The sequence below is a fragment of the Leucoraja erinacea genome, chromosome 31 (assembly GCF_028641065.1).
Source record: "Leucoraja erinacea ecotype New England chromosome 31, Leri_hhj_1, whole genome shotgun sequence".
NCBI classification, from domain to species: domain Eukaryota; kingdom Metazoa; phylum Chordata; class Chondrichthyes; order Rajiformes; family Rajidae; genus Leucoraja; species Leucoraja erinaceus.
In genome coordinates, this window is record NC_073407.1 from 27598151 (window position 1) to 27612346 (window position 14196).

The 14196-nt window shown below is 36.9% G+C and overlaps 1 protein-coding gene across 7 annotated transcripts in view; it reads left to right on the plus strand.

The window, feature by feature from the left end:
- The window catches only part of grin1a (glutamate receptor, ionotropic, N-methyl D-aspartate 1a), a 63637-nt gene extending 49493 nt beyond the window's left edge, over positions 1 to 14144 (plus strand). For 2 of the 7 annotated variants that reach the window (XM_055660413.1, XM_055660415.1), the window contains 2 exons: positions 4102 to 4215; positions 9048 to 10096. In XM_055660413.1, coding sequence (XP_055516388.1) covers positions 4102 to 4215; positions 9048 to 9116 — 183 coding nt within the window. In that variant the 3' untranslated portion in view covers positions 9117 to 10096. Of the gene's footprint in view, positions 1 to 4101; positions 4216 to 7108; positions 9003 to 9047; positions 10097 to 13943 lie in introns of those variants that run through there. The other 5 variants (XM_055660418.1, XM_055660420.1, XM_055660414.1 and 2 more) reach the window with 4 other exon arrangements.
- Positions 14145 to 14196: the final 52 nt, after the last annotated feature.

Here is a 14196-nt window from a genome sequence, read left to right on the forward strand (position 1 = left end):
ATGAGTCTGTAAATGGATGATACTGATTTAGCATGATCAGCCGTGATCACATTGAATGGCAGTGCTGGCTCAAAGGGCCGAATGGCCTCCTCCTGCACCTATGTTCTATGTTTCTATGAAATTATAAAAATTGGCAGGCTGCAAAAGTGAGAGGTTGCAGTGTTGTGGCTGCATTAGTGACTACATTGGAGCTCGAAGTGCAGCCTGCAACTGTCATTGAACAAAGGAAGCAGATGTGGGGAATGCTGCACTCGGTCGCTGTGGTTATTGTGACTTAACAATGGCAGACCTGACTGGGCAGCTTCACTTGCAGACTGTTCAATCAAATGTGAATGAGGAGCAGGAGTAAGTGCAGAGTTCTTCAGCTGCAGCTTCTTCAGCTCTCATGTTCTTTATCTACACCTCTCAGCTCTGTCCACCTGAGCTTTCTGCCATCAGCTGTTGCTGTTTATAGAGGATTTTTTAACAGGACAGATTACAAGGATAGGCCAGGGCAAAGCCAGGGGGAGAATGATTAGGATCTATTAATCACATTGCTCTTGATTAATGGTGCATGCCTCGAATTCATGAGACTTTTTTGTTGAAACGGAATTTTGCTTTAGCTTCGATTTAATGACATATCGATACAATGACAATTTAAAAAATTGAATCTGAATATAATTGGCATGACTCCTCTTACTCACTTAAAATTACACAAACTAATCATTTAAAAGGAGGCAAACAGTAGTAAGGCCTATCGAACCGTTGAAAGGACATTTATCTCTGAGGAAGCATGAGAAGAACAAAGCAATATCTGACAATATTTATCTTTTCTTTAGTTTTAATTTTTCTTGAAGTTTAATTGACCATATTTTCACCAGGTTGCAAAGCATTAGATGTTGATGCCGAGGAGACGCGATATGTATTATTAATAGACTCTGACTCACTGTTACGTTAATCACAGATGATCGCAATGTGTAGTGGTTCATTTCTACTGGAAGTTGATGCTTCCTTTATATTGGAATACTTTTATACGTCTGTTATTAGTTGACAGACCTCCCCCATTCACCAATCTGTTTCCTTCAGACCAATATCTGGATTTTACAAAACAACTGCAGATATCTCAACAGAAAATGCAGTTGGTCAGGTACGGCTGTGGAGGGAGCAAGTATCTCAAGCATGAATGCAACATAAGAAAATGTATTGATGCACCTAATTAGCTGGGCAAAACATGATTCCTGTAAGATATACTGTTGTTGCTTGCAGAATATAAATTGTTTAGTCAAGTTAACTTTATTTGTCACATACACATACAAGATGTGCAGTGAAATGAAAGTGGCAATGCCTGCAGATTGTGCAAAAACTACAGAACAGAATAGAACAGAATCAGTATTTGCATGTTAGAAAATATTTTTTTACAAAAGACACAACACAACAGTAAATTAGTACAGTAAATTAGTCCCTGGTGAGATAAGAGTTTACAGTCCTGATGGCCTGTGGGAAGAAACTCCGTCTCATCCTCTCCGTTTTCACAGCATGACAGTGGAGGCGTTTGCCTGACCGTAGCAGCTGGAACAGTCCGTTGCTGGGGTGGTGGGGGTTCCCCATAATGTTGCTGGCTCTGGATCTGCACCTCCTGGTGTATAGGTCCTGCAGGGGGGAGAGTGTAGTTACCATAGTGCGTTCGGCCGAACGCACTACTCTCTGCAGAGCTGTGCTGTCCTGGGCAGAGCTGTTCCCAAACCAGATTGTGATATTGCCGGACAAGATACTTTCTACAGTCCCAGAGTAGAAGCACTGAAGGATCCTCAGAGAGACTCTGAATTTCCTCAGCTGCCTGAGGTGATAAAGGCGCTGCCTGGCCTTACCTTACTTCAGAGCTTTGCAGAAAATCTGAAGATGTAGACTCAATTATTTCTGAATTTTAAAAGTCGGTCTACTCCACTCCAGTGCTCATCCTTCTTCACTGATGCTCATATTTTGGGAGGACATGTCTCACTGGCTTTGCATCAGTATATTAATAAGGTTAGAATAATTAAGATCTTAAATGCTAGGAGCAAAGACAAGATATCTTTCATAGTTCAGAAAGAGCATAGCATGTAACTCCATCTGATTTCTGTGGAAGCGCTGGATTCATTTGTATCTGTAATTATATCTCCTGAAAAGCAATTGGAATAATATGATCCACTAGAGCAATGATTTATATTGACCTACAAAAGGAGGAAGTGTAGAGACGATCTTTTAATCCAAAGTGTAGAGAGATATTTCTCTCTGAAGTCCTGAAATGAACTTTTAATTTGTGCAAAGAGAAATTACAAAGTCATCAGTGTGGGCTATACGAAGAATGATCTTCATTAGCTTATGGAATGCAGTAAACATTTCTCTTGTTCTTTTACAAGGAGGAACATTTGATTTCAGTAGACATTTAGTTGAAGATCTTAGGTGATAACTAGGTAAGCCATCAAATTTGATGAAGGCATTGAATGAATGACTCTAGGTCAGGCACTAAGAGCAATAGATTTAAGAGGAATATGTTTAAATTACCTAATACAATAGTAGTAATCTATGTGCTAACATTTGTTTTATATTCCTTCACATGGTTTAATATTAATACATTTAAGTTAAATGGTCCATACCTTAATGAAAACATTGGTGGATGAAATTTCAGATGAACATATTTGTTGCTAATTTCCAACCTTGGCTGCCTCATTTTATAATTACGGATTCTGAATATAGAAGAGGGGCCAGCACGCATGTGGAAGGTATGAAAGTGTTGAGATCTCTGCTGTGTTCTTCATCAGTGAGTCTTCCATCACATGGAACTGACACACAGCCATTATTCTGACAAAAGTGAAAACAAATAAGGAAATTAAAGAAGAAAGTGAGATAACACAAAGGCTGTACTCTGTCCTTCTTTATTGTTGGGTTTCCCATTGAAGGACATGTAAATCGCATCTATCACTGATATATATATATATATTGTAGCTCAGCAGTTTCAGTAATCAATCCAATACATAATACTTATGGCTCTATTGTAAATTTACCTATTACAAACTCTCCTTGCTCGGGTGTTTATTTTTTAGCATCCTGATTGTGCATCAAGCCACGTATCTGTTTTTCAGCGCTTGTCTCTCTCCCCAAGTCTTTCTGAGTTTAAAAGAACTCGTGCTTTGCTTCTAAACTTGACAGACATCAGCTGCATTGACACGCGTCATTGTACTCTGGATTCCACAGTTCAAAGCTCAAGATTAGAAATCTCTTGTTTATATTTCTATTTTGTTTGGAAACAATATAGCATCTATTAATGGATCCAAGTCAATGAAGAGTCTGGGCTCCACACAGAAAATAGTGACTGCTGACATCTCAGTCTTAAGTAAATGAACTCGAGCCTATTGGCTCCTTCACTCATGGTTATTAAATGCATCCTTCTGCATTCTTTAAAAAAGACTATTCTTCAGGACATCAAAGGAGGAATCAGTTTGGAACAAGTTATTCAATGAAGGAGCCTGGTGGTCGGCTCAAAATAATGTGTCTTTCATGGCTTTTCACAGCAAAAGAGGCAGAAGGAATAGAAACATGTTAACTTATGAATAAGGATTATGAATAATATTTTAATGGTAACGTTCAGGTATTACTTATTTTACTTACAGTTTATTTGGATTTAAATTTTTTATAGATTTTATTTTATTTTTTATAAATTGTTTTGGAAATCATACAAAGAACACGAGTGTATTAGTGACTAGTGCACTACATACATGAAGGTTCATACATTCTCATCTTCAAGATCTGAGTCACGTTCATTAGATTCACTGCTCTTTCACAAATCTCAGCTTGCGGTGAGGTTTTTCCTTTGATTTACCATTATTGCTGCTCGACAGTTAGGCCCTCCTTTGCCAGTTGAACAATGTGGGATCCTCAAAGTGATTAAATCATCCTCTAGCAGTCAGTTTGTTGGAACTGCCTTTCTTGGGCCTGGTTACCACAGAGGTTTGTCAAGCCAATTATCTGTAGTGTACAGCTACTTGATTTCTACTTGCCACTACAAATATTAGACAAAGGTAGATTATAAATAGCTACTTTCGACAGAAAGAAAGTCAATAACATCAAATATATCTGTTCTAGGATAGAAAAAATGGTAGCCCAGAACCTGACCCTAAAAAGAAAGCAGCATCTTTTAGATCGCTCACTTCAACACTGACCTCCAGCTTCAAGAGACGTAGGTCTTCCAAAGACACGGTAAGAGGATCTGGGACTCCTTTCACCATACCATGAGTCCATTAGCCCAAAGCTCATTCAGTACTATTACATAACCACATCACCACATGCCCATGTGATACAGCTGCATCGCATCCTTAACACTGGGCAAAGGAATCACTGGGGGAGAACTCCAGAAGTGTTGATAACATCCTTGAATGTTTATGTTTGACACTTGTTCTTGCTCTCATTGCCATTGTTAGTTGCCCTGGTCCTCAGCTCTGTTCTAAAAAGTATTCCCTATGCTTATTGTTGATCCATTCATGATGAGAGTTAAATCTTACAACTGCCATTAGAGTCTGAGGTTCATTGCCAAATCCATGGACTTCATCATTTCTCAGCTTCATGTCTTCTGCCATGTCCAAGCATTAATATTTTATCTACTCCCTTCAAATCATGTTTTTTATCATTCCAAAGAATCATCCTTCACCATTTGCAAGGATCATGTTCTTTCAGCTGCTTTTTGATGATGGTGATGATGAGGATGAAATTTCTAAATTAAGTCACTGACATGACCTTTTTTTAACTGTGATGATTTAATGATGTAATGATGTTTTGACTTTGTATTTCTCTCTGCAGACACTTGTGCTTCCTTTTAGATTTCATCTTTTACTTGACCAATTTTACCAAGTTCTTGTTGAAATTCATCTTTACCGTGACTTGTTTTTGCAAGGTCAACAAAGTCATGCAATTGTCACATATTTTTAACAACTACAGCCTTTTATCTTGACATCATTCACTTTCTTTTTGGATGTATTTTCCATGTATTTAGTAATGGATTTATGATCATCAGCAGTCCCACACATAAATATTATCTTTCAAAAGGAATAGTATATATGTGGGAAATGAGGACAAATGTCTTGCTAGTTTTAGCATTCACAGTGGGTATGGAAGTAGAAGCTGGAGCCTTCAGTAAACGTGCATTCACACAAGAGTGATCTAAATTCAGGTTGTACACTCAAACAAAATTTGGTGTCTATATTCAGCTACATTAAATTTGAGTTTCACGTGCCAAATTAGATTTCATTTGCTGCAATTAAGCTTTACATATAGGTACATGCAGGGTGAAATTCCCCCAATATGAAGAGAAAAATTAATTTTATCTACATTAGCAACAGAACTAAAAGATTGCAGAAATGCACAGCTCTGAAATGTAGTATCTGAGAATATATTCTCACACTTGTATGGAAACAAGCATTTCCTGCTTTTCATTAATGTATGAATTTGGCTTCTAGATGTCATAACATTGATGCCATGTACATGATAACATCATTAAACCATTTTAGCTATTCAGTCCTTTTCTGCTTCTACTGTAAGTTAGCAGTATTCTTTTCACAATCTTTACCTTCACTGAAGATTTAGTTTAATATCTTTGCTCCCCATTTTAATTGATACTTATAAAATAATTAATGTAAGGCAAGTAAATTATATCTAAATCACAGTCCCTAGATCAATAGTTGTCTCAAAAATAGAAAAAATAGATATAGATAGCCCATGGAAACCTGACCAGGTTTGACAATAGCATTAGAAGAAATGTAGCCAATCAAGGTCGCTTAAGATAAATGATAAATATTAACGGGACCTAGGCAGGAAATAATGAATGAGACTGCCTGAACAATACAACTGTATGCTTGATAAAAGCTACATTTCTGAAGTGAACACTTCTACTAACTATAGTGCAGATGCTGGTGCACTGCAATGTAATTTCTGTTCTCAAGGACCGTTGCGTTGATTGTGAGTTGAACGGCATTTTTCAGATCCAAGAATGACTGTCCAATTGAGGAGAGGAATAGTGTTGGATGTTGACAAGGGAAATACAGTAGATAGTGTGGTACATGCCTTGTGAATCCATGCTCTCTCCTGATAATCGAGCGACTGTGCTATCGGGTAGTTTATCAAATCGTCAAATTTGGTTGGATATATTCATGGAGTTATCATCTGATGACCTCCTGCCTCCAACTTCATCCCTCCTGTCGATTTGGTTAGTTGATCTTTCCATCCCGTAGGTCTTTAGTGATCTTAAACCAACTGTGAAGTGAATTAACACTTCATTACTCATTTGGATTGTTCCTGATTGTCGAGTCAAACAGTAATTTAAAGTCCATTTTTTTATTCCCTTAATTATTTATCTGCTGTATTTTCTGCGGGCATCCCCTGGAAATGAATGTAATTCCTTTAACTTGAAAGGTTGGTTACCTCGGCCCTGAAATGATTGTGTCATTTTGCTTCTCCAGTTGCCCTTACTTTGGAACACTTGTCATATTTGTTGGGACTGTTTTCTTTCTTAAATTATGTTATTGCTTAACAGACATGTTTATTTCAAGAGTAGGGCTCCCAGTTGTCTTCTGTCCTTTTCCTCTGTCTGCCTCCTTACTTATAAGCCCAAGTTTCATTTGCATCATTTCGCCAGTGGCATCTTAAATTAATTTTGCTTTTACAGTGTTTTGATCTTCATATAATTAAAGTCAGACAAGATGATATATAATAGTTGCATGATGAACTCCTTTCCCATTCCCCTTAATTGTACACTGTGCTATTATTTCAGATCTTGTTTAGAAATTTTTAATGTACTTTTCTTTTAATTGAACAGCATTTTACTTTCTAAATAAAATAAAATGCAAAATGACCTGTCTTGTCTGTCAGCCTGGTTTATGTGCTTTCCTGTTCTTTGATATGCACTGAATGATTTCATCTTCAACCAAGTCCAAGTTGCAAACTATATGTGTTCTTCATACCCCTCTGCTCCATTGTGCAATATGCCTGCCAGCTGTCATTTCTTAGGCACTGTGACATTCCTCAAAAAGAATCTTGATATATATTACAATTTTGTATTCTGTTGTTCTGACAAAAAAACATATTTTCTCCTTGCTTTCAGACTGAACAGTGATGCTTCTTCCTGCTTCTCCTTCTTTAGATTAGAAGGTTGTCTTCCCAAGTAACAATATAGACCTTTGGGAATTGCTTCTCCACCTCAGTCTGGCTGTCTAGGACTGACGCAAAGACCAGAAGGCTAGGCTTGATAAATTGAATATTCATGAAAACATAATTTGATTAATCTGGTTGTTTTTCTCTTTGAATGATGAATGATGTATGATCTGGTTATGTGAATAATGGTGACCTCACTGGATCGTGAGGAATGGATACTATATGTAAAAGTTTTAAAGTTCTTGCTTTATTGAAGGAAAGGATGTTGATGCAGCAGACTCTGGTCCATATTTCCATGCAGGTTGTGAAAATCATTGGGTATTTACTTATGTAAGACAGCAATCTTATATTGACTAATAGATCAAAACCATCATGAAACAAGTTTTAATGTAATAGATACTAGTATTGTAATTTGTCCTTTTTAAAATTAAGAAATAGTATTCTAATTGCAGATAAGCACAATTATTTATCTGTCATGGTTGGATAAGCAAGACAAGATGTATTATTATTGAAACAAACCATTCAAAAATAAAAGTTCATCAATGCTAGCCATGTGTCTAATAATGAGTAGAATATAGAATATAGATGACTACAATGAATGCATTGATAAAAATGGATGGGTTGGACTGGAATTATTTATTTGGGTGAGATGCAGCCCACAGTAAAGACTTGTTACCTCAGTAATGGCACTCAGCATCTTTATCCTTTAATAAATGGGAGTAAACATAGCCATCAACATTTTTTTCTTAGTGCAATGTAATTGTACTAAGTAATTTATTTTTGTGGAATACAATTAAAAACATCTGTGGATCTATTGTAACATTTTATAAAAAAAGAGCTGGGGATGAAAATGTGAGCATAGTGCTCTGAGAGCACAACATATGATCTGGAAAGTTCCACAAGAAAAAATAGTTTCTGTGATCCTTTTCAGTATATTTATTCCACTAAATAACCATTGGTCGCTGGTTTAGAGACAGTAAAAGCATCTATTAGTGTTAATGTCATTTAGCATTATTTTTGAAAAGCTCCATTCTCTGAAATGTTTCAGGGATTCCCAGTTTACCTTTTGATTCTGAACCATCTCATCCTCAACTATAAATTTGACTATGAAATATCACAAATGTCAAAAATATTAAACAGTACACTTGGTTAACGTTGTGCAATAGTGAAGACAATGCTGGGCCCCGTACATTTTTCCATGGTGCAGTGTTGGGTCAGACACCGATTTAAACACTATGGCAGATGTTTTAAGTACATAACTAATTAGGATTCTGAAGAGAAATGAAGATAAACATGAATGGCTCATGATAAGATTGTTTCCCCAGATGGTTAGATGCCTAATCAGCAATCCGTAAAGGGACTGCTGGAGAATTCCCCCCAAAGGTAACATTTCTGATAGGCTGTGAAATAATGTCCCCAAAGTCATCTCCCCAAAAGGTGCAACTGTTGGTTGGTTAACTGGGGTAGTGAACAACTCTCCCGATTAAATCAGTGATCTTCAGCAAGTTGCCCAGTTGATGCCCACAGTTCACCAAGAAAATACCAACCCGGCCTGAATCTGGACTTGGTTCTGGATATTTATCTCTCCTGTTCAACAGGCATCAAGCCAGCATTGCCAACATAGTACCCAACTTGTGTCCAACTCTCATCTCCACATTCATTAGCTCTGCTGAATGCAAATATTAGATTCCCATTTCCTCCATGAGTAAATAAAATGTCAAGCTAACAGTTTGACAAATTCAGTTTATGTGCAGTGGAGTTGCTGGTTGCCTGTAAGGTTGAGCAATGACAAGTAGACATCTAGGGTGAAGGCCACACTAATTGTTCTGTGTACTTGTGGAAGACTAGTTCTAATTCCTCTCTCTCTCTCTCTCTCTCTTATTTTACAGCAGTACCACCCTACTGATATAAGTGGGCAACTGAATCTCTCAGACCCTTCTGTCAGCACAGTAGTGTGAATCTTCCCACAATACAGATGTTTAAAACCAGAAAGAATTAAGCAACTCAAGAATTATTATCCAACAGCGGTAGACTTTAGAACACCAGCAGTAAGCAGAGTGAAAGGAAAGAAGAATCAAAAGATACCGTGGAATCACAACAGAATCATCAGCATTAGCTTTTTCTGCAAAACTTCAGTGTTAAAGTTACTGAAACTTGTGTGGCCTAATCAGAGGAAAGTTGCACATATTGCCAGTATTTTATTTGCTTACTCAGCCTCTGGTATTAGATATTCATCAAACCAATCAGCAGAATTTCAGCATTTCTCACTGACCATCAACATTAAAACTACTGATGAATAAATTGGGTAGCTCCATGGTTTAGTGGGTCCCTTGGGAATCTGCCATTCATCTATCCAAGAGTAGTGCAATGACCGTCTGAATTACTCTAGCACATTATGTCTTTATTTTGTAAACCAGCATCTGCAGTTCATTGTTGCTATTAGTGCAATGATACTGCCTGGCTCTTGAAGCAATGAGTACAATGGGGTTGGTGCGTGTAGGCATCAAGCCACAACATAATACAACCCTCTGCTCTGTAGAAATTGTCATTCACTTGACGGATGTAATCAGGGAGTCCACAAATAGGGTAAGTGTGAATGAAGAAAATGATAATGCTGGTGCAATAGCTGGCATGTTTCTGAGAGGCAAAGCAGATAATGTGTGGGGGAAGAGAGCAGATTTGTTGTGTTTTGACAGTTGTGCCAAATCTAAACAAAAATAATTTTAAAGACATAAAGCATTGTATTGTGAGAACAAAATTTGAATTCACACATTTACTGCACATATTTTAATGAGGATAAGATTAACATATCTTTCACTTGCTAACATTAGTGGATAAGTCTGTTGATATATCAAAATGTACATCAAAGGTTAAGTAAAACAACATGATTGAAAGATTATGATTAAAAAAAGACATCAAATGTCTTCTTGTAACATTGCAGCAGAGGTTATATCTGGTGTTTGGTGAATTAATAACCAGGGATAGAATCTCAGGATCATGAACAGATGATTAAAAGGATGAGCAATGGCAGTGTGTGTGGGGGGAAGGTTAGATGAGATGTTAAACAGAATCGTTCAGACATGTATTTTCATTGAAGTGGCTATTAAGGCACACACATTTAGAAACGTAGAAAATAGGTGCAGGAGTAGGCCATTCAGCCCTTCGAGCCTACACCGCCATTCAATATGATCATGGCTGATCATCCAACTTGGTATCCTATACCTGCCTTCTCTCCATACCCCCTGATCCCTTTAGTCACAAGGGACACATCTAACTCCCTCTTAAATATAGCCAATGAACTGGCCTCAACTACTTTCAGTGGCAGAGAATTCCACAGACTCACCACTCTCTGTGTGAACATTTTTTTTCTCATCTCTGTCCTAAAAGACTTCCCCCTTGTCCTTAAACTGTGACCCCTTGTTCTGGACTTCCCCAACATCGGGAACAATCTTCCTGCATCTAGCCTGTCCAAACCCTTAAGAATTTTGTAAGTTTCTATAAAATAGTCTATCCATTCCATATGAAAGTCCTGCCATCCCAGGAATCAGTCTGGTATATTTGATATATAATTGCTTATGTAAAAAGAAAATAAAGGTAACTAGAAAAATACGAAATGGGATTCTAGTAGATAATTATTGTTAAAAGTAAAACTACTACTAGCACAGAATTGACAAACCTAAAGCTCCTTAATTGTCATTTCCGTGACAGTGAAGAAAACTGCTTCAGAATTATATCAACTCTTTTGTTAAGGTTAAGAATAGAAGATTAAAAAATCAATGTGTGAGATGCATGAAGAAAAGTCCATACCATGCACAGTATCAGAGGAAACTGCAACACCTAAAGAGTGCCTAAACAGGCTGACAACATGCCTACATAACTATAGACTCACTTCAACAATACACTAAATTATATGAATCAACCAATATTTTAACGTAAAATCCAGGCATCAAATGTCTGGGAACAAACTAAAAAAGTGATGCATTAATAACTTTGCTTTTCATTGTTTTAATGTTACTCCAACTCAACGGACAACATTTACCAACAGGATCTGAACATATACGCCCTATATCTCATGGCTTCCTTTCAATATGCCAACCAGTGGTATGTGTAAAACTATCAAAAGGCTATATAACTTTTTGTGGAATTATTTTAGTCTCTCCACTGCTGTGCTTGTTCCCAAAGAAGGGCAGGTGCAGTTTGGGAATCCAGTGAAATTTTCTGTTGAGTAATTTGTGCTGATTTTATCAACCACAGTTTTTCTGGATGAAGCGGTGAGATGATGTTTGTCTGCTGATCTTTCATCTTAAGCATCATACAGATTTAATATATTTAAACTAGAGTAACATGATTTCAATCCAATCACCATGATTTCCTAAGCTATGCACTGTTAATATCATTTCCCAGAATTACTCATCAAACATTGAAAGAAGGCAGGAGATTAGAATTATTAATTATAAAGCTCTGAAATGTATATTTGCTTGTTTATTGGTGCTATGTTGTGTATTTTGAGGGAACCTTTGGCAGTTTCGATAGAGTTATCCTCTATTTGGTTATTCTGCAAGGAGTACATCTTAGAATCCCACTCAGGAAGGACAAGTGTGCAACAAAACTCTTGAGATGTCGCCCAGATGTATATTTTGGCAAGAAGGCAGGAATGGATGTCCAGAAATCTCCAAGATACCCAATGCTTTTTCTTAATATGTTAATTATTTTGGGGGGTCCTGGTATATCCATGGATTGGGCTGATAATATGCTCCAAGGAATTGAAAAAAAATTATTTATGAAGGACTTAATCAGAGTAATGAAATGCTAAATTGTTCACATTGACATCAAGAATCAGAAACGATTGGGTAAGATTACCTTGGGGGTAGGAGGAGGATTCTCGATTCCACAAAGCTAAAAATCTGTGATCCGAAAATCACCACCAGAGAGAGTGGTGGGAAAAGATTCAACTGTTACTTTCAAAGAAAACTGGATTGATACTTTTGGGAGCAAAACATTATAGGTGCATAGGGAAAGAGCTGGGGAATGAGATTGACTAAATTTCTCTTGCAGAGAGGAAACAATTAAGCGGAACAGCCATTTCTGTTTTGACAATTCTAGTCCGTGTTCGGCACGGACTAGAAGGGTCGTGATGGCCTGTTTCCGTGCTGTAATTGTTATATGGTTACATGGTTATAAAGTTTTATTCATGAATATGGCAAAGAAAATATTAAGAGATGAAGTTGGGTATGGAATTGAGAAGAAGAAATAGAATATCTAAAATCCTACATCGTACTTTCACGTTTTCGAGCACGTTAATGAAAACATCCCACACCATAGTAACAAAATCACCCATACTCTTCAATGCACAGCAAAAACTCCATTCAGTGGTTTATTTTCATCTTTTCCTAAACAAAATTTATGTGCATTATTTTATAGTTCATAAGTTATTTAAAATTATGACATGAAGAACTGAGTAGATATGAGGCATAGTTATTGACTGACTTTGCCCAAGGATATTTATAAAATTAGAACAACTTATATAAACTGCCGTTATTTACTTGCAGAGCTATACACGCATTAGTAATTGCATGCCTTCTATACACGCAGCACATTTCTTCTCATCTGCACAGTAAACTTCCCACTGTAAATTTTATTTTCTTCATACATAACTAATAATTAGTTATGATTTGCACCTGGGAGAATAATGTATAGAGGGATGTTGCAGGTTTTTTTTAATATATATGGGGATAAAAATCTCTTAGGAATTGCCATGTGATCAAGTGCCAAAATATTTGTGAATAGGATAGAAATTATTCCATTTTTCCATGATGAGAACTAGAAATACATTAAATCATTTTTTATATTTGAATTGAAAAGTGGTAATTTCTGATTGTAAGTCAACACTGGGAAGTCAATGTCATACTTGTTTTGTTTGAGAAATGCTTGTAGTGGACTTATCCTCACTGTTGCAGGACATTGTAGATGATTCAACCTGTATTATTCACCATGCAAGTAGATAATGTACAATAAAACAAAACATGCTGGAATATCTCAGTAGGGCATGCAAAATCAATGGAAAGCAATTCATGTTCACAGTCAATTAACTTTTATCAGAGGGAAATAAGCTAAAAATTGCAAAGAGGGGGAGTGTGGAACAGAAGAGATGCTCCGTGGTATGAGAATTTGAATGACACAAGTGGCGATGGTGCTTGCTGAGAGAGGGTAGTTAAGGTGAGTCTGGAAGAGGAATAGATAGCAGATGAGTGAAATCAGAGGAGAAAAGGGGAAAACATTGAATACTAGGGATGTGAGAGAGAAGGCTGGAATGGCTAATTATGTGAAATTGTAGTTCACTATTAATTTCTGAAGGCTGTATTGCGATGTTGGAAGATGAGGTGTTGTTGCCCAAGTTTTGTCAGAACTTTGTCTCCCACTGTACTTTGATTAGACTTCCTCCTTACCTGCTTCCAAGAAGGACTCTGTTTATCTGTCTCCGTTCTATCATCTTCCACACCAGTGTTTCCAGTATGGGTTTTTTTTCTTCGACCACAGTTAATCAGGCATGTATATTCCAGTTCAAAGAACAGTACCTCATCTTCCAATACAGAGGAGGTAATTCTTTACCACCCTCTTTTAGTTGGCACCACCGCCTGCCTCCATCTGATGGCCTGTTCTACCTGCCATGCTTTTCAGTTTCTGTAACAAAACAACAAAACTAGTTTCATTTTTAAGTCATTTCTCAGTCTGCCTAGTTCTGATGAAAGATTATCAACCCATTAACTATTTTTCTTCACCCACAGATGCTGCCTGATCTGCTGAACATTTCCATCATTTTTTGTTTTATTTCAGATATCTGGAATCTCCAGTATCTTGGTTTTGAGTAATGTTTAGTATTTGAAATTGTTTACATTAATTCATGTACATTTGGTTCAGAACTGGGTAGATAAATTGCATGGTATTGAAAATGGACACACTTTTTCAACAATTCTGAAATAATAAAAATAATTTAAAAAGACGTTTGTCATTTATGTAATGTTGCAATGTAAACATTTT